The following is a 19,928-nucleotide window of genomic DNA, read 5'->3' on the forward strand; positions in this document are numbered from 1 at the left end:
CAGAGTGACCGTCCTCTACTGACCAATCAGACTGCAGGGTTTCTAGCTCCACCTTTTAGTACCAGATCTGTGTGCTAGGTACCCCAACAGAGGGGGGACCAAACATGGGGACGCTAAGGAACGCTTCTGTTGGGACCATCCACAACTTTCACTGTGGAGACAGAAACTATGAACTGCACTACTCGGTGGAAACAGGGCTCATGTGTCACCTGTGACCGGAGGCCAAATTTGGCCCACAGGCCGGAGGTTGAGCATCACTGCTCTGTGGCCCAATGATGAAGAAGATCTGGCTTCATGCGCCACAGAGCTACTTTCATAGGAATAAACATGGCCCCGCCTCCAACGCTGTATCCAGGTGTCTTTATACATCCATGAGGTGAAGTGGAGGAACAGTGGCTCCTTCCATACTTCCTATCCCCTACTTCCTATTCCCTTCGCTCAGACCACAGCCATCTTTGAACTTGGCCTTCACTTTGATCTCAAATAATCACCTGTAAAGTTTTGGGACTGCGTCTTGCTCAGCTGTGACCCTGTCGCACTGACAAACTCTGTCCCACAGACAGACAGACAGACAGACAGCTGACACAGTGCTCCAAACTTCCTGTGTTGTTTCCATGGCAACAGGTTCCACCAGGAACATGTTGCCATTACAACACAGACTTACGCGGTGAAAACAATACTGGCCGCTGTGACGTTGTTGCAGCTGATACACAGCTGTCAGGACCTGTTTGTTTACAATGATCTGCTTCCTGTTTCCTGTTAAAACATCTCAACACTTCCTCCATCCCTTCACATTAAAAGCCCGCCATTATCTCCTCCCTGAAGGACTTTAACTGTGAAACACCTGCAGGAAGCGTTGAGTTTTAATAAAGGTACAGTCACATGACTTCCTGTGAATACATGTTTTCTGACATCACAGGTTAGTCTGTGACATCACATAATCAGGATGATGACACGTTTCCTCTCTGTGTCTGTCAGATGGACAGGTGTACAGACGGACAGGTGTACAGGTGGAGGTGAGTCAGACAGAATGCTGAGTGAGTTCATGGTCTGAGGCGGAGCTCGTCTGGCGCTCCATCACCCGCTGGGCCTTACAGGCGGCCATCTTGCTCTGGATGTCCCTCTTCCTTTCGAAGTAGTCAACAAGCGGCGGCTCCGTCAGCAGCGACGCCAGTACCTGCTCAAAGGTGATCGACCAATCCACATCCAGCACGCTGCCCCGCCTCTGCTCACCGCTGCCAATCAGCACAGTGTCGTCAGCGATGTCCTCACACTGCAGCGAGCCGGAGCTCACCACCGAGTACGACGACACCGACGTGTCGTCTTTGGTTTCCTCATCCGGCTCCAGCTGAGCGTCGGCCAGAGCGCGGCACACCTGAGACTCTCCTGACACCCCCTCGCCGGCCCCCTCCTCACTCTGAGGTTCGGTGGGAGTGGTCTGTGGGGTGGGCGGAGCCTGAGCAGCAGCACTGTCGGTCTTTTTGCTGCCGTTGTTGAACTTCTTACCAACCTCTCCGATGCGCAGCAGCAGGCTGGCGACGGTGGCGATGGAGTGATAGAGCTCCTGCTCCAGAGGCTCCTCGCTGAACATGTTGTACAGAGTCTTACACAGGTCGATGAACTGCTCCTGCAGACAGACAGATGGACACACAGACAGGTCAATACACACAGACAGGTTAATACAGACAGACAGACAGACAGACAGGTCAACACAGACAGACAGACAGACAGACAGACAGACAGGTTAATACAGACAGACAGACAGACAGACAGACAGGTTAATACAGACAGACAGACAGACAGACAGGTTAATACAGACAGACAGACAGGTTAAGACAGACAGACAGACAGGTTAATACAGACAGACAGACAGGTTAATACAGACAGACAGACAGACAGACAGACAGACAGACAGACAGGTAGGTTAATACAGACAGACCTGGTTCATCCTGGGCAGGTCTTTGATGGTCTCTCTCTTAGGTTCCTTCTCTTTGGCCCACATCCTCAGATAGTACCTGTAGTCCTTCACCTTCTCCTCTGAGGCTGAGCACAGGTCAGAGGTCAAAGGTCACAGGTCAGAGGTTACACAAGAGTCTGACTTTTTGTATTGAACTTAGAAGACGAAATAGAAAAACACATTTTTGTGAAAACGGCCTTTAAAGTTTGTAACTGAACTCCAGTTGGAGCGTTTACCTTTCTTCTCCTCGCTGTCTCCGCCTCCATCCTTCCCCTCCTCACCTGCACACAGACAGGAAATCATCATCATCACAAAAAAAGGACTGAAGAAGTAACCATGACGATGAGGTTGTAAAAAACATTAATTGAGAGATTTAAGGCCTTTAAACAGTGACAGGGAAATGAACAACGGCACGAAAATGCCAAATACTCACCAGTGAATATTTTGCATCAAAACCATTTAAACCATTTAAACCATTTAAACCAGCAGCGATGCAAACGCAGACAGCTGTAACAGCTTCACAACTGTGGTGATGCTGTGACATGATGAACGCCGTCTTCTGGCAGCGTGATATTGAAAAACATAAACATATTGATGGGATAATGAATCGCAGAAACCCTCCCACTGTGTGAAGGCCTTCAGAATGAAAAGTAAGAAACTGTTTGTTAGTTGAAGTGAAAGATTGTTCCTGCTCTGATCATCTGACCACGCCCCCATCAGTGATGTCACAGGTTACACACGGAGACTAAAGACGACCAAACATCAGTCAGGTCGTCTGATCAGATACTGAGACATGTTCATGTGAGCAGGACGGACTGTTCAGAAATCACCATCCATTCATGTTTTACTGTTTGTCAGTGTTCAGGTCGCCGTGGCAACAGGTTAAAGGACTCCTCCGCAGATTTATCTTCACTCTGAGAACTCTGGTGTCAGCGTTACCCACAATGCTCCTCTGCCTCTGACAGCTGGGTGTGTTACTCTGTTTGTAGCTCATGTTTCCAGCAGCAGAGGTCTCACTTCTGTCTCACTCCACACCTCCAGATTATTCTACTGTTCAAACTTGTCGTCCTCTGGAGACACCTGGAGACACCTGGGGACACCTGGAGACACCTGGGGACACCTGGAGACACCTGGGGACACCTGGGGACACCTGGAGACACCTGGAGACACCTGGGGACACCTGGGGACACCTGGAGACACGCTGAGGAGAATCACTGGAGTTCACCTTCAAGCAAAGTAGCCAATAACCATCTCCCTCTCCTCCTGCTGGGCCATCCAGCCTGTGAGGACTCCTTCAGCTCCTGTTACTGTTTGACTTTGTGTTACAGCGTGTGTTGCCATAGTGACGACAAACAGACTGATGGGTTTGTGAGTCCAGGTGAGGAACACCTGCTGAGACATCATTGGCTGTGGGCGGGGCCAGAGGAGCAACATGTACGACAGCAGAGCAACAGACACAAACCTGATGTCACTTCCTGCTGCCCCAAAATGTCCAGATCAGAAGGGAAGGAAGATTCTGAGAGGAGCGAGGACACGACGATGACGACGACGACGAGGGAGAGGAGGAAGAGTAAGGAGAAGAAGACAAAGAAGAAGAAGAGAGACGAGGCAGTGTGTGAGTGACAGAGGAAACATCCAGATTTGTTAATAAGAAGATTTTTTATATCAATCAAACAGGTTGATGAGATTTTTTCACTGATTTAAGATGATGTGATATAAAGTGTGTGTTGAGTTAATTATTTGTGGAGTCAGTTTGTTCTGCTGAGTTCATCAGTTACAGCACGTCTGTGTTATCAGGTCCTCTGAATGTCTCTGTGTGAACCTGTGTTGATGTCCTGAATACATAAATCATCAGTGTGGAGACAGGGACAGCGTCCAGCTGTAGTATGAGTCGTACGCATGCTGCTGTGTGGCCGTAGCTCACAGTCCTTATCTGTGTGTCTACCTGGTGGTAGGACGTCCTCAGTGAAGAACTGTGTTGCCTCCAGAGCTGACTCCGCCTCCTCAGGACACAGAGCTGCATAAACAAACAAACACACAGACAAATAAACAAAGGCTACACAGAGGGAGGATGAGCGGAAGTTGTGTCTGCAGCTCAGAAGTTAGAAAACTCCTCAGATTATTTAATCTTTCGTCCGTCCAGGTCGACGTCCTCATTAAAATGTGACAATTTAACGACAATCAGAGAAACAATATTTATCAGAAAGTTTAAACTCTTTTTATTTTCAATTCATTTGTCGTCATGTTTTATGCATATTTCTTTTTTTTAATTCTTTTTCATTTTTATCTTTAATTTTATATTTTTGTTTATTTCTTCTTTAACTTCTCTATTTATATATTTATTTCCTTTTGTGTTCTTGTCTGTTGGATTTCCATTGGCTGGTCTGGCCTTCTCTGTTCGTTCCTGGGTGTGTGGGGTCTGTGCATCTTTATTGAAAAAAAGTTGGTGTGATTCAGAGGCGTAAATGCAAACAGGGCTCCGGGGCCACTGATGTGTGGGGGCCCTCTTACAACAATGACTCTGGGAACCTGACGGAGCAGCCTCAGAGCTCCGTCACACCTTCCAGGCTTCAGGCACTTCCACCTCTCGTCTTCACCTGCCGTTAATGTGAATCAGTACCTGGTGGTGCTGACGGCATTCGGTTGGTTCCCTTAAAGGTACAGAGTTCAGAGCCCAGCCTGACAGGGTTCATGTTTATTAGTTATTGGGTCAAGTTTTATGTTTCTAACTCTTCCAGCTCAGGAAGCTGAGCCACAACACAGGACGAGGAATAAAAATAAACCAGCACAAACTTACCGGGTTCTGCTCCTTCAGGGTTTAAACCCCTGAATATAATAATTCATATAGATGATCAGTTGTTTCTGACAGGTGTGCAGAGAGCTGTGTGTCTGTTACCTGGAGGGAGGTGGAGCTTGTACAGCAGTTTGAGTTTCTCCGTCATGTCTCCGTGATACATCCCACCTGCAGACACACAAACAAACTCTGAAACTACAGAATCTACAGATCTAAACATCAGCAGACACAAACTCCTCTGAGGACGGCGTTAAACGTCCTGGTTCTGGACTCACTCAGTCCGGTGATGAACTCTTTGAAGTTGACCAGTCCGTCCTGGTTCTGGTCCAGGAGTCTGAAGAGGCGGGCTGACAGCGTGGGGGTGTGGCCTCCACAGATCCAGGGAGCGAGTGCGGTGAACAGCTGGATGAACTGAACCGGGTCGATGCGGTACTGCTCCAGGTACGGCAGGCTGGGGTCATGACGCTCGGCCGCAGTGCTGCTGGAGCCCCAGTAACAGCTCGTCATGTGTTTGGACTGAAGGAGGTCAGAGACGCAGACAGAGAGGGGGAGGAGTTAAACTCTGAGACAACAGACTTACAGGCTACATACAGGGTGCCCTGACACTGTGACTGAGGCAGCTACAAGAGGAGCCTGCAGGCAGAACTGAGGGCTGAAATAAGACACTTATACAGTATTTAAAAGTACAGGTGACAGGTGTGAAGGCTGAGGCCATAATCTAAGAGATGTAAACAAAGTTCCCTGTGAACACTGAAACATCATGATGTTTTAAATCATCTGAACTCTTGAACACGTTAAACCAGACTTTGTTCTGACCTTAAAGAGACAGTACAGCTCTTCCAGCTCCTCGATACTGAAGGCCGACTCCGTCATCATCGCTCTCACCTGCGTACAGAAACAAACACACACACCTGCAAACACTGTATACATTAGCATGTTCACATTTAGCACGCAGCACGCTACCACTACCCACCACGCTCCTCTTGGCCGTGTCTTCCAGCGACTGAATGACCTTTAACCTCTGCTTGAACCTCATCTGCTCGATGACATCAGAGCGCAGGCTGCCGAACTTCTGCTCAGAGAAGAAGAAACTGGGATTAACTCAAAAATAACATCCAGGAATTAGACAGAGACCCTGCTGCAAGAATTAGATGGAGAGGCTGCATCGATAGGAGTTAGACGAGACATTGCTGCTCCAGGAGTTAGACAGAGCCCCTGGTGTAAATAAACGTCTCAGTGTTGTGATGTAACCTGCAGGGGGAGCAGCACACACAGTAATGACGGACAGGGTGAGAGTGATCAGCGTGATGACATCAAGACGTCACTAAGTCAATCTGACCTCGTAGGACGCCTTGATGAGGTCGAAGATGTCGATCTCAGGTGGAGGATCATCTCCGCTGGTCAGCAAGGCGTGCAGGTGAGGGATGGGCGGAGCCACAGTCTGTTTATTCACAACATTATCCAGGTACCTGCACAAACACACACAAACACACACATACACACTTCATATGTACTCAGACTCGTGTATACTCGTGCAGTGCCTGTTGAAAACACGCCTGATGGGAGCGGGCTGATATCTGTGGTGCTGCTGCCTGCAGCTCTCTGGAGAACCGCTCATACAAACAATTCCACACTCAAACACTGAGCTTGCTTCGGTCCTGACGCACACCTGGATCTGTTGCTACAGATTTCGTCGGTGGCTTAGTGGATAAAGCAGGTGCCCCATGTGCATCTGCTGTTGCCGCAGCGGCCCAGGTTTGACTCTAGCCTGTGGCCCTTTGCTGCATGTCACTCCCTCTCTCTCTCTCTCTCTCTCTCCCTTTCACACTTGTCTGTCCTGTCCATTAAAGGCTAAAAATGCCCAAAAAATGATCTTTAAAAAAAAAAAGAAAATCATCTCAAGGGGCTATCCATTAATGAATTGTTGAATTTATTATCATGTTTATGTACGAAAAATATGACCCTTTGGGCCCCGGGGCCTGTGTCCAGTAGGCTTGTTCAGTAATCCATCCACGAGTATTGGGCCTAAAATTTTGTCCATGTGACAGAGATAGAACTCTGGGTAGCTCAACACTAAAATGATCAAACTCTCCAGGGGGGTGGAGCCTATGCCAGCTGACCGTGGGTGAGAGGCGGAGCACCTGGAGGAAACCCACGCTGACACAGGGTAAACATGCACATGTTGTGCCCCCGACCTCAGAGTGACACTGCTAACCACTGCTCCACCGTGCCGCCCATCAGACTCATATTTATGGAAGAAAGGAAAGATATGTGCCGGCTGTGACTGGTTGTTTCTTTGTCACATGAAATGAGGTACATGTTGCTGCGTTCCATATGCTGAACTTTGTTTATCTCAGGGTGCAGCCAAAGTCACAGAGCTCTGTTCACGTGTTTATTCAAAGTTCATTAACACTGAACATGTTTCATGTGCAAAATGTACCAAATTCGACACCACCTGTCCTCAGGAACAACCCCAGGTGTGAAGGAGGTTGGGGAAGCAGTTCTCAAGATGTAAAGGACACACAGACAGATTCCTTGTTTTATAGTTAGATTCTACTTATTCATGTTCCAGTCTGACTCGTACCTGCCCAGGATGGTCATGGCTTCTCCCTCGTCACTGCAGGACAGCAGGGCGTTCATGTTGTCATGAAGCACAGCCAGCGCCACCTGCAGGCAGACAGGACAGTTACACAGGAGTGTGTAGTGACAGGAAGACAACCCTGAAAGACGATCCTCACAGAAGTAGTCGACAAATCAAACAAAAGTTAGAAAACACTCAAGTGTCATGTCTCTGACCTGGAAGATGACCTTTATGCCCTCGTAGAAGAAGCAGTCAACCAATAGGACGGCGCTGTCGAAGGGCATCACAGACAGGAAGAGTGTGAGGAACCAGGACAGGCTGATGGTGGAGATGACGCCCAGTTCCTGCATGTGTTCGTACAGCAGCGGGAGGAAGGCTCGGGTCAGCTCCTCAAACACCCCCTGATCCACCAGAGCACCTACAGGGACAGAGACCACTTCAGACCAGGATACAGCGCCCCCTGTGGCTTACTGAGCTACGACTCTGGAGCTGTTACTGACCTACGACTCTGGAGTTGTTACTGACCTACGACTCTGGTGTTGTTACTGAGCTACGACTCTGTAGTTGTTACTGAGCTACGACTCTGGAGTTGTTACTGACCTACGACTCTGGTGTTGTTACTGAGCTACGACTCTGGTGTTGTTACTGACCTACGACTCTGGAGCTGTTACTGAGCTACGACTCTGGAGTTGTTACTGAGCTACGACTCTGGTGTTGTTACTGAGCTACGACTCTGGTGTTGTTACTGAGCTACGACTCTGGAGTTGTTACTGAGCTACGACTCTGGTGTTGTTACTGAGCTACGACTCTGGTGTTGTTACTGAGCTACGACTCTGGAGTTGTTACTGAGCTACGACTCTGGTGTTGTTACTGAGCTACGACTCTGGTGTTGTTACTGAGCTACGACTCTGGAGTTGTTACTGAGCTACGACTCTGGTGTTGTTACTGAGCTACGACTCTGGTGTTGTTACTGAGCTACGACTCTGGAGTTGTTACTGAGCTACGACTCTGGTGTTGTTACTGAGCTACGACTCTGGTGTTGTTACTGAGCTACGACTCTGGAGTTGTTACTGAGCTACGACTCTGGTGTTGTTACTGAGCTACGACTCTGGTGTTGTTACTGAGCTACGACTCTGGAGTTGTTACTGAGCTACGACTCTGGTGTTGTTACTGAGCTACGACTCTGGTGTTGTTACTGAGCTACGACTCTGGAGTTGTTACTGAGCTACGACTCTGGTGTTGTTACTGAGCTACGACTCTGGTGTTGTTACTGAGCTACGACTCTGGAGTTGTTACTGAGCTACGACTCTGGTGTTGTTACTGAGCTACGACTCTGGTGTTGTTACTGAGCTACGACTCTGGAGTTGTTACTGAGCTACGACTCTGGTGTTGTTACTGAGCTACGACTCTGGTGTTGTTACTGAGCTACGACTCTGGAGTTGTTACTGAGCTACGACTCTGGTGTTGTTACTGAGCTACGACTCTGGTGTTGTTACTGAGCTACGACTCTGGAGTTGTTACTGAGCTACGACTCTGGTGTTGTTACTGAGCTACGACTCTGGTGTTGTTACTGAGCTACGACTCTGGAGTTGTTACTGAGCTACGACTCTGGTGTTGTTACTGAGCTACGACTCTGGTGTTGTTACTGAGCTACGACTCTGGAGTTGTTACTGAGCTACGACTCTGGTGTTGTTACTGAGCTACGACTCTGGTGTTGTTACTGAGCTACGACTCTGGAGTTGTTACTGAGCTACGACTCTGGTGTTGTTACTGAGCTACGACTCTGGTGTTGTTACTGAGCTACGACTCTGGAGTTGTTACTGAGCTACGACTCTGGTGTTGTTACTGACCTACGACTCTGGAGTTGTTACTGACCTATGACTCTGGTGTTGTTACTGACCTACGACTCTGGAGTTGTTACAACTCTGGTGTTGTTACTGACCTACGACTCTGGTGTTGTTACTGAGCTACGACTCTGGTGTTGTTACTGACCTACGACTCTGGAATTGTTACTGACCTACGACTCTGGTGTTGTAGTAGTCGGGCAGCATCCGCTCACACAGCGCCACCAACAGCCAGAAGGCTTCTTCCTCTGGACAGTAGAGCAGCAGGACAGAGGTGACGATGTTCATCGCCTGGAGGAGGAACAAGGAGAGAGGATGAGTCAGTTTCTATTTGGAATAAGTGATGCTGGATTATATTATATTCTATATTCAGTGTTTAATCTTGAATATTATATTTTGTACCTGACAGTATCCGATCCCGGGGTTTCGGTGGGCGTAGGCAGTGAGAACGCGACGCAGTGCAGCGATACCCATCTCATTTTGGAAGGCTCGGTGCTCGGGCATCGAACGGTGAAGGTCACGCTCGATCTCCTCTGTCGCCAATGAACACAGCCCCATGGCCTGCTCCACCAGGTCACCATAGTAACCAGGGTGGGTCGCCATCTCGTTCTGAGCTCCTGGACGGAGAGGTGGGCAGGTGAACACATAACAACTCAGTTTATCTGTGGTATGAATGAATGCTAAAGCCCCTCTCCTATGAATGAATGAATGAATGGATGAGTGAATGAACTAACACTGACCAGAAAACAGTAACCACAGCTCTCCTCTCAGGCGCTCTGGGATCCCGTTGAGGACGAGCTCCCTGGTTCTGGAGGTTCGGTACATGCAGACACCTCGGCCGAACTCTGAGAAATGGATGTTCCACGCCTCCTCCTTCATCTTCTCCTTCATCTACAGGGGTGGTAGGTCAGAGAGGAGGGAAGGATAGGAGGTGGGAGAGGATTTAATTCCAGTTTGACACAGGAACACTGAACTATAGCTTTCTCTTATACTTCAGCAGATCAGTCTGAATCGATGGTCAAACACCTTAACTAACTAATCAGTGTCTGCTGGTCCTCCTCGATATCTAACGGTCCTGGGTCTCTGATGGTACTCCTCAGTTTCCAACAGTACTGGTAGTCCTCATTATCTATCAGTGTTAGTCTTTGTCAAATTCAGCTGTGTCATGTCAGGACTCATTGCACTGGGTCTCAGGTCTTCCAGACTGTCTCAGTGCCCCATGATACTCCCTGATATCTGACAGCGTGTCAGTCCTCAGTATCTAACAGTACCAGTCCAACTCAGTACATAGACGTGATGGGACTTGAACTCACAGCTTTGGGTCCCAGGTCCTCCGGAGTGTCTCGGTGGTAGAGCTGCAGCAGACCTTGGCTAGCTGTGGGCAGACCAGAGTGGTAATGACGCCCCCTGTGGACGGACTCAGACCCTGCAGACAAGGACGCGGGGGCGCTGGAGGACGCCTAATAACACAAAAAAACACATCACCACAATAAAACTGAAACTACATCAATTTGAGGATTTTTCTTCCTGTCTGCTAACGTCTGAAAGCAGCTGGCACTCAGCAGCTGAACTGGACTCGTCACTGTGAAACATGATCTGCTGATTGGCTGACAAGTGTTACACGTACCGAATGACCAATCAGAGATAGCGGGCTGGTGTCACCCCATGAGCTGTCGGGCGTTCGCTGCAGAAAGTCGGAGATGCGTTGGACCAGGAAGTCTCTGTCTTTGAGGTTGGCGAACAGGAAGTTCATCTTGTTCTTGGTGCTGATGGAGACAGGACAAGGCAGGACGCTGCTGCTGTCCGCCTTTTCTACAATGGACACCTGAGGAGCAGAGGATGATGGGTAAAAATCACTGTGCAAGGAGCATGATAACAAATACAATCATGGTTTACATTTCTTCTTCACCTCTCTGAGTGGGATGATGAGCTGACACAAGTCTTCTTCTCTGCTGTTAAAACAGATGTAGTTGTTGGAGATGAACAGCTGTCCGACCACGTGCATCTTAGCAAATGGCGTCCACAGCGTGCAGTCTGTGTGTCCGTCCAGACGCTCGTCCTGCGTCAGTCGAAACATCGTCCGGTACCGCTCGTTCTTCGCCCGTGCGTCCAAATCCCTGCAGCCACAACACGGACAGTTTGATAGTTCAGTTAGTGTTAGTACGATGGTTCAGCTGCTCAAAATGGAGGCTGCAACATAAACACCATCACTGTTGACATATAAAATATAACGATTCATCTGTTATAATATTACAAACTGCACTCTGTGTTGCACACACGTACTGTACGCCCACTTGGTATTGTTCTGGATATTTGACGTCACAATCAGCAACAGTCAGTAATTTCCACGTCAGTCTGATTAGATAAAACACTGTAAGGGTGATATCAGTACAGTACAGTTACTGAACAGAGTGAGACCTCTTGAGTGCAGAGACGTTCTTGAGTGTCTTGCAGGGTTTGGGCAGCGAGCAGTCGGCAGTAAACGCCTCGTTGTCGAGGAGCTGCCGCATGGCGATGTTGGCGAGCTGCTCCATCAGCTTGAAGGTGTCGTTGATGTTAAGGAACATGGAAAAGAAATGTTCAGTGTGACGCGTGCTGACACGAACACTCTCTGGAAACACCAGGGTGGCGTTCTTCTCCAGCTGGGTCACCTCCGTCCACTGCACCACCAGGGTCACTGAGGGGGGTTGAATAATCAACAGAGGAGATCAAGGTCGTGAAAATATATGAATATAATATTGAAACATTAAAAAAATGGCACATTGAGATTATGACAGATTGCTTTGTACTAAAGCATTATTAAACAGTAACTTAATACTAAAATTAGTTTCTTTAGTTGGTTAATTATATGTAAAATGACTTTATCATTGACTTTGGCTCAGGTTACTGCAGAAGTATCTTAGAGTAAGTACAGAGGTACCTCCTGCAACTACCCCAAATATCCCCTGAGGTTCATCATGGACCTCTCAAAAAAACATTGCACCCACTGTGCACCTGCCATTGTTGAAGAATCTTCAACTTTTTCCATGGATTGCTCACCCTCATGCTGTCTGGCAGAAGGTACTGGAGTATCTGGGCTGCCATTGCCAGATGCTGGAACAGCTTTTCTCCCCAAACACCTACCAGCTAATGGTTTTGCACCTCATGTTGGCTGTCTTGTTTTATAAGCTAAAATGTTAAATGTAGCAACATCGAGCCCCCAAGAAACAAAATGTCTACTGTGTACTTGTACATGGACAGATTGACAATAAAGTTCTTAGTGAGTCTAAAGTCTTGGCAACAGCCGAAGTACCTTCACCTAACCACAGAGGTAACCCCTGGAAACTACAGAAGTACCATCAGTTAATTACAGAAGTACACCCCGGCAACTACAGAAGCACCACCTGGCACCTACAGAGTACTTTCAGGTAACTACAGAAGTATCTTTAGGTAAGAGTTAAGTACCCTCTGGTAACTTTAACTTGTTATCCCTTGTAGCAACAGAAGAACACCTTGGTAAGTGCATTCAAACTAAAACAGGACATTATATTACTCTTTAAAAGAGATGACAGGTTTTCCATTTTAAAACAGAACATAAAGTGTCACCTGTTTTCTCTTGCACAGACTGTATAAATGACATTATCAAACTCTGTCCTCTGATTGGCCGGTCGTACCCTCTTTGCCCAGCAGAAAGGAGTAGAAGCACAGGTGGTTGACGGACAGGTAGAGCCAGCCCTGTCGCGGCACTCGACCCTTCCAGTAGCTGCAGGAGTAATAATTCACCAGCTTCTCCTCGTCAGGCATCCCAAATAGCTTCCTCATCTTCAGTTCCGCCTCCCGAAACTTCCCACAATCCTCCTCCTGCTCCTCCCCCTGCTTCAGCCGGTTCTCCTCTGCGATGATGCCCTGCAGGAAGTGACATTATTCACTAACAGGATCACCCACAAGAGAAGAGAAAAGACCTGAGAAGGTAAAACAGGAAGGGACATACACAGATCTTTCCTTTGACAAAGGTGGTGACGTCTTCATCGTTGTCGAAGATGGAGATGGTCTGCAGCAGGTTGGACTCTAGCCAATCCCAGTGTTCTGTGATCTCCTTCCTGGACGAGCCTGCAAGACACAGCTGACGGTCAACAAACAACAACAACAAAAAACCTCAGCCAATCTCAGAGCTACTAGTCCAGCTGACGCACCACAGGCGATGTTCCAGTAGATCTGAGAGTCGGCGGTCTGAAGCAGGATCCTGTAGGGAGCCACTCTGGCACTGGAGTCCAGAACCACATCCAGAGTCCCAACCAGGAGACCTGCACACACAGAGACAGGTAAAGAGGTAAACCAGGAGGCTTTAAAACAGGAGTCCACAAACCAATAGGTGACATCACTGTTACTTTAAATCATAATTTTACAGACATTACAAGCAGCACTGTTGTTTCTTTCTTCATAAAATAAGGCCATGCTTTACAACATTTCTTGTGCCATGACTTTCACATTATTGTTTTGCAATGTGCAACTGTCAGAAAAAAACAAACCGACACAGATAAAATGAACTGATAAGCTTGAAGGCATACAATTCTGATGGATCAGACACTGGTTCTCATTTTACATCTCAGCTGCTACAGAAGAACAGGTCATTACCCTCTGTGAAAACCTCTGAGACTTCTCAAGCTAACTAAATGGATCAGCAACAGATGAACTGTACCTGCTTCTACTCCTGATGAACAAAAGGCAAAACAGATCAAAGAAGCGGGCCTGGACCAAGAGAGGCTTCCTCTGGAAACAGTGCTCAGAGTCCAATGGAACACCAAAACACATTCACTGTCAGAGCTGCTCTCAAAGACAAACCCTTCAAAAGGCGAGTTATTCAATCTGTTGTCAGCTCTGTCGATGACCCCTCAGGATTCCAGACTCCATTCACCCAGAAGGCCAAGCAGATCCTCCAAGACCTGCCCAAAGCAAAGAGTGGATGGGATGATGTCATTCCAGAGGTGTACATCACAGCATGGCAGAAATGGATCTCTGATGTGAAGCAAATGTCTTCATTCCAAGTCAAGACTGCCCAACTGCATCACTTCTGTGATGCCAGTGAATGAGGCTACAGCAGTGTGAGATACCAAAGATTAACCAACACGGCTGTAAAAGTTCATATTGCATTCATGCTGGGGAAATTCAGGGTAACACAACTGAAACAGACAACCATTTCAAGGTTAGAGGTTGCCACAATGACTCTTGCAGCCAAAATAGATGTAGTTGAGGAACTTGAAGCTAAACTGGAACTTTCAGTTTTTTGGACAGACAGCAAGTCTGTGCCTAAATATATTAGAAACAAGACAAGAAGATTAAACATCAACGTAGCTAACAGGACTACTTTGATGCATGAGTTATTGCAGGACTACCAACGGAGGTTCATCGGCTTAAAAGAAAATCCAGCCAACATGGAGTCACGAGGGTCGTATGCCGATGCCTTCTTCAGGTCAGCATGATGGTTTCAAGGACCAGAACTTCTGGCTGAACCAGAGACTGAATGGCAATAGTTTCCTGAACATCTTGAGTCCATCTCTCCTGACGATTCTGATGCAAAGAAGGAAGTCAGCCGGAACAGTTTGAGTTCGGCAGAAGAGAGCCCGACTAGCCTGTTCATTGAGTACTACACATTATGAACCAGACTCAGGGTAGTTCAGGGAACTTTCAGAGGAACAAAAAGGATCATGATATTTAAGTCTGACCCCCAGCCCAAAACAGACTTCAGCCAAGTCACCAAACAACCAAGAAATGGAGCAGAAACCAACTTCAGGTTTGACAGTGACTTGCTTGAAGTGGAGAAAACCACTCAGTAACAACTCTTCAAGCAGCGGATAGACCTGTTGAAACAAGGAAAGCCCTGTAGACCAACAGCTACATTCATGAGATTGACTGAACAAGACGGCTGTGCTGATGGGAACTAAAAAAACGATCATCCTACCCAAACAATCTCATACTTCTGCATTGATCCTGCAAGAAATGTTCTCCAGAGTCTGTCAGAAGTTTTGGATGTCACGTACCAACTCTATGACCACTAAGGTAATCAAAAGCTGTCTCTTCTGTTGGCACTTACAAGCCGGAGCTGTAGAACAGAAAATGGCTGGTTTACCATGGGACCACACATCTCCTGATGAACCGCATTTGCTCAGGTGAGAGTGGATTACTTCAGTCCAGTCGAGGTAAAGAGTGGCAGGTCTCAGGTGAAACACTACAGAGTTGTTTCCACTTGCCTCATGACTTGTGCTGTCCACCAAGAAGTCACAAGTTATCTGGACACAGTGTTCCCCACAGAATTCTAATCTTAATGCAGCGGTAGCTGACGGGATTTCGCCAACCTTCTGTTTGGTTCTTACCTGTGTGTCCTTGTGTATCATCTGTGTTTTCTGCAGGTCCATTAACACAGAGCTGACTGAACTCCTCATGAGTTCATTTTTGTCCTCAGCAGCAGTTTGTGGAGTTTTGAGTCGTGGGGTGGATAATTGATTGGTTGATCTGATCAGGTCAGATCAATAGATGACAGAGACAGCTGTTTACGAGTGAAAGCAAACTCTCAGACCCAGCACAATGAACACTTATGTTTTACTTTGACTGTGCCTGGAGTTCTGCTGCGCGTCTGCACCCAGAGTCGCTCTGTGCTCCAAGATTGTAGTGCAATGACCAGTATTTATATTCCAGCAGCGCTCCTAATGAACGGCCTGTCTCCAAAAAAAAAGAAATTCTAAACATGGCGGTAGATGTTTTAATCATGTCGGGCCGCCACAAATAAATTAATGTGTGGGAATGTGGATACTGACTCCTGCATGAACGCCTTGCACAGGTTCATCTGTTGGAGGGGACCCATCAAAGCAACGCTGTTGGAGCAAACCCAGAGCTAGCAGAAGCTCCAAAGCAACTGGATCACACATTATACACTGCTGAAGGATGATGCGAAATGGACATTAACCCTCCCCACAAGAGCCCATCGCTGTGGAGTTTGGCTCAGGAGCTAGAGTGGCTCGTCCACAGATCAGAAGATCGGTGGTTTGAGACTCCAGTCCGCAAAATGCTGAACCCTGCTCCTGATGGCTGTTCCATCAGTGTGGCACCTTGTATGGTAGCCTCCTCGACTCTGTGAATGTGGCATGTAGTGTTAATGGTTGGAAGAAGAGAAAGGGAAGACACAAATGTAAGTCCACTGATTTGTTCAGTAGAGAAAATCCTTCCCTTAGTCCTTCAGGAACATCAGCTGCATGAAGAGGCCGTGCAGACTGTCCTCTGTCGAGGGTCAAAGCCATCGTGAATAATGTCAGCTGACTGCTGATGATGTCACTTCCTCATCAGTAACACACAGTTTGTGGTTTCCTGTGCAGGGAAGTTTGAGTCATGATGAATCATGATTCAGCTCCACTGTCAGAGCCGCTGGTGGAGTGGAGGCATCAAGTCATCTCTGAGACACCTGTGACCTGTGACCTGTTACTATGACCTGTGACCTCTGACCTGTTACTATATGCTGTGAGGACGCAGTAATGTGGAGTGTAAAACCCACAGACTCTGAGCTCAGAGTGACGTCACGTAGAAGAGAATAATTAAGGGACTGTTCTTTATTTATCAGAGGAGGGGGGTGGCTGGGTGTGAGCCCCCCCTGAGTGACTGGAGAAAAATCCATGACCCCCCCTCCACCATAAATCAGTTATTAGATTTTTAAACCAGTTTAGGCGTGAAGAAGGTGGGGTGGGGGGGCAACATGCAGCAAAGGGGTGGGGCTGAAACAGAGTCCGCAGACGCCGTGGCAGGGTCACAGCCTTTGTACCAGCTGATTTACTGGGCGCCACAAAGCTTCAGTTTTTCACTCTTTAGTGCACACACACAGTAGTTCATGCAAATGTGTTGTGAGAGATAAACTAAAGTGGTTTTGATGGAATATCACTATTTTAAGCTGAGATTTGTTTTTGGTTTGTTTCTGGCAGAAGCGTTTGTCACACGTGATGTGCCCAAGGACCGTCAGAAATTTGAAAACTGAACAATAATTTCTGTTTTTACAGTTTCTGGCTGATAAATTGTGTCAGGCATGTTTTCATTAAAAATCTGTGGTAAATTAAATACAAAATATAACCATTTAACTTTGTGGGGGCGCGCAGTAGCTCAGTGGGCAGAGCAGGTGTCCCATGTACAAAGGCAATGTCCCTGCTCAGTGGTCGTGGGTTTGAGTCCAGCCTGCGGCTCTTTAAAAGCCAAAAAGTCCAAAAAATAATCTTGAAAGAAAAAACAAAAACAAGTTGTATGCCCCTCCACTTAGCCAAAATAAAAAATACAAGTCCCTCCCCAGTGCTTAAGTAACGAACAGTCCCTAACTCTGCACCACTGAAACACCTGTGAACATATGAAGTGCAGCTTCAGCTCAGGCTGAGTTTCTGTCTGGACTCTGGATCTCTTTCAAAATCTAATAAAACAACAACGTCAAGTATGTGTGCTGCGTTCACTGTCAGTCAGCAGAGTCTGAAACTATAAAACTCTGACGGGAGACACAACCACCATTTTATCATTATCACTAGTAAACTGCACATTAAAAGCATTTTCCTAGATCGATTATTGAGAAAATTAACAATCAATTAATTGATTAGAAACAAATGTTTTCTTCCTTATTCAAATCTCACAGCAACAAACTGCAGATATATGCAGTTACAGCTCTGCATCGATTGATCGATTACATCTCACATGTTTGATCAAATTCTGAACGATCGATTAATCATGATCTCATTATTAGTATTAACTGTCTATAGAGCAGTGTCACAAAGTAACGGAGTACATTTAGTCAGGACCAGGGCTGTGGAGAGGTACTTGTACTTTACTTTCCATCTACATACATACACGTCACATACATGTCACATACATGTCCTGCAACACATGTATGTGACATGTATGTGACAGAATCATGTGTAACATGTGATCAGCTCATGAATTATGTTGAATAATAGTAACTAAAGTTCTTATATAAAACACTTTAACCCTTCAGGCTGTCTGCAGCTGAATGTCTTCAGACACTGTGACGTGTTTAATGTCCCCCTGTCTCAGTCACACATCATGTCTGTGGACATATATGTGTCCACAGACACAGCAGGGACTCACCGGACAGTCCTCCTCCTCGGCCGTGTCCTCTCCTCCTCTGCAGGATGAAGAACGGGTTGGCCCGCTCAGACACCCACAGCGCCCCGGCCAGCAGCACCTCCTCCGGCTGGATCCACATCTCTGCCCGCTGCCTGCTCACCGTCCGCCGGTAGAAAGACCCGTTAGCACCGGGAGAAAGACCCGTTAGCACCGGGAGAAAGGCCCGTTAGTTAGCACCGGGCGGCTCCGTCTAATTCAGACAAACACCGAGCTGATGTTGTTGTTTTCACTTGGTCTGCTGACTTCACATCACTTCCGGGTTTGGCGTCACAGGGCACGCCCTCTGCGCACGCTGCGTCATTACGTCACAGACAAAGAATAAACCACAGACTGTGTGAAACAAACTCTGAAACATTAACGAGAAAAAACAAACATTTGAATAAATAAACAACAGTGAGTTCAGATGTTACAGTTATTTACTAATGTAAATAAACAACATGGCGGTGAGACGTCCATAAACAGCTGCTGTTACTGCGCCTCCTGCTGTTCTCCTCTGGTACTGCACCCACAGGCTGGAGACAAGAGACACTTCTTGGCTGATCACCAAGAAAACCTCCTAAAACTCTGAGACAGGGACGTAAATACAGACGGTGCAGGCAGTGTTACTGCACTGGGGCCCCTGAGGTGGAGGGGCCCCTGAGGTGGAGGGGCCCATAGAGAGAGCAGGCCCCAGCAAGAGATTCAGGTTACCACCTTTGAAATAAACCTGTGTTCAAAGATAAATGATTTAAAAAATAATTCTAATATAAATGTATGTGTTCTCAGTAAGGCAAACACACCTGTGTCATGGTCTTATTTTATTTTTTATTCTTAACAGTCCGTATCAATCTAAATAAAATTAAATGTTTTTTCTATATAATCTATAAAATCTCGTCTTCACCATGTCTACATGACTAAATGTTAATGAGCTGCTGACACCTGATTGGCTGCGCCGTTCAGACATCGTACTCACAAGAATCAGACATACATTTGTGCAGCCTCTGGCCGCAGCGATCACTCAGAGTCATAATGAATGAAAATAAAATGAGACTGAACAAATTACAACACTTCACTTTCTCTGATTTATCTCACAGGCTACGTTTGTATTTTAGTCAAATGTTCAGTTACTTCCTGTGTGTATTAAAACTGTTTCCTGTGAGGAGAAATAAAGACAGACGGCCACACGTTAAAGGCAATAATGACACTTTAATGCTGAGGCAGTAAGAGACAGTGAACTGAAAGCATCACACACATCCTCTTCATCACCACCACCACAATCATCAGTACCATGTGACACAGAGACGAGGACAGACAGACGAGGACAGACGAATCCTTCAGGACGTCTTCAGGTCACTTCAGAGATAATATCGATCGATCAGGTTATAGATTGTATAATGCTGTTTATATACTGAGCCCCGTCGTGGAGCTGATTATTACACGCTGAGTAATTCAGAAGCTGTTTAATTTATTCATACACTTTAAAGGAGCAGTCCGCCACTTTTCAAGAGAGGAGACGCATTAGTAGCATCACACAGTGGGTCCACCTGCTGACGTCACACCTGAGGTCTGTGAGCCAATAGGAAGAGAGGGAGCAGCCGTGTCACTTCCTGCTGCAGATTTGAACATGTTCAT

General features: G+C 47.0%; 1 protein-coding gene across 3 annotated transcripts; it reads right to left on the bottom strand.

Annotated features, from left to right (window-relative positions):
- Positions 1-6: 6 nt before the first annotated feature.
- LOC126388923 (TBC1 domain family member 9B) lies at positions 7-18,564 on the bottom strand. Of its 3 annotated transcripts, XM_050042312.1 has the most exons (23): positions 18,279-18,564; positions 13,349-13,459; positions 13,147-13,265; positions 12,830-13,061; positions 11,595-11,853; positions 11,086-11,293; positions 10,804-11,001; positions 10,490-10,636; positions 9,917-10,067; positions 9,579-9,793; positions 9,350-9,467; positions 7,548-7,750; positions 7,336-7,418; positions 6,091-6,220; positions 5,725-5,823; positions 5,568-5,636; positions 5,027-5,267; positions 4,854-4,919; positions 3,903-3,974; positions 3,420-3,473; positions 2,194-2,238; positions 1,940-2,043; positions 7-1,627 (listed from the first exon to the last, which is right to left on the bottom strand). In XM_050042312.1, exons 1-23 carry the CDS (start codon positions 18,394-18,396, stop codon positions 1,022-1,024), a joined length of 3,648 nt encoding a protein of 1,215 aa, XP_049898269.1. In that variant the 5' UTR covers positions 18,397-18,564; the 3' UTR covers positions 7-1,021. The 3 variants fall into 3 exon arrangements, with proteins under 3 accessions (XP_049898269.1, XP_049898270.1, XP_049898271.1); XM_050042313.1 differs by lacking the exon at positions 3,420-3,473; XM_050042314.1 differs by lacking the exons at positions 13,147-13,265; positions 13,349-13,459; positions 18,279-18,564 and having other exon boundaries at positions 12,762-12,893.
- Positions 18,565-19,928: the final 1,364 nt, after the last annotated feature.

The sequence above is a fragment of the Epinephelus moara genome, chromosome 4, assembly GCF_006386435.1.
Source record: "Epinephelus moara isolate mb chromosome 4, YSFRI_EMoa_1.0, whole genome shotgun sequence".
Classification (NCBI taxonomy): domain Eukaryota; kingdom Metazoa; phylum Chordata; class Actinopteri; order Perciformes; family Serranidae; genus Epinephelus; species Epinephelus moara.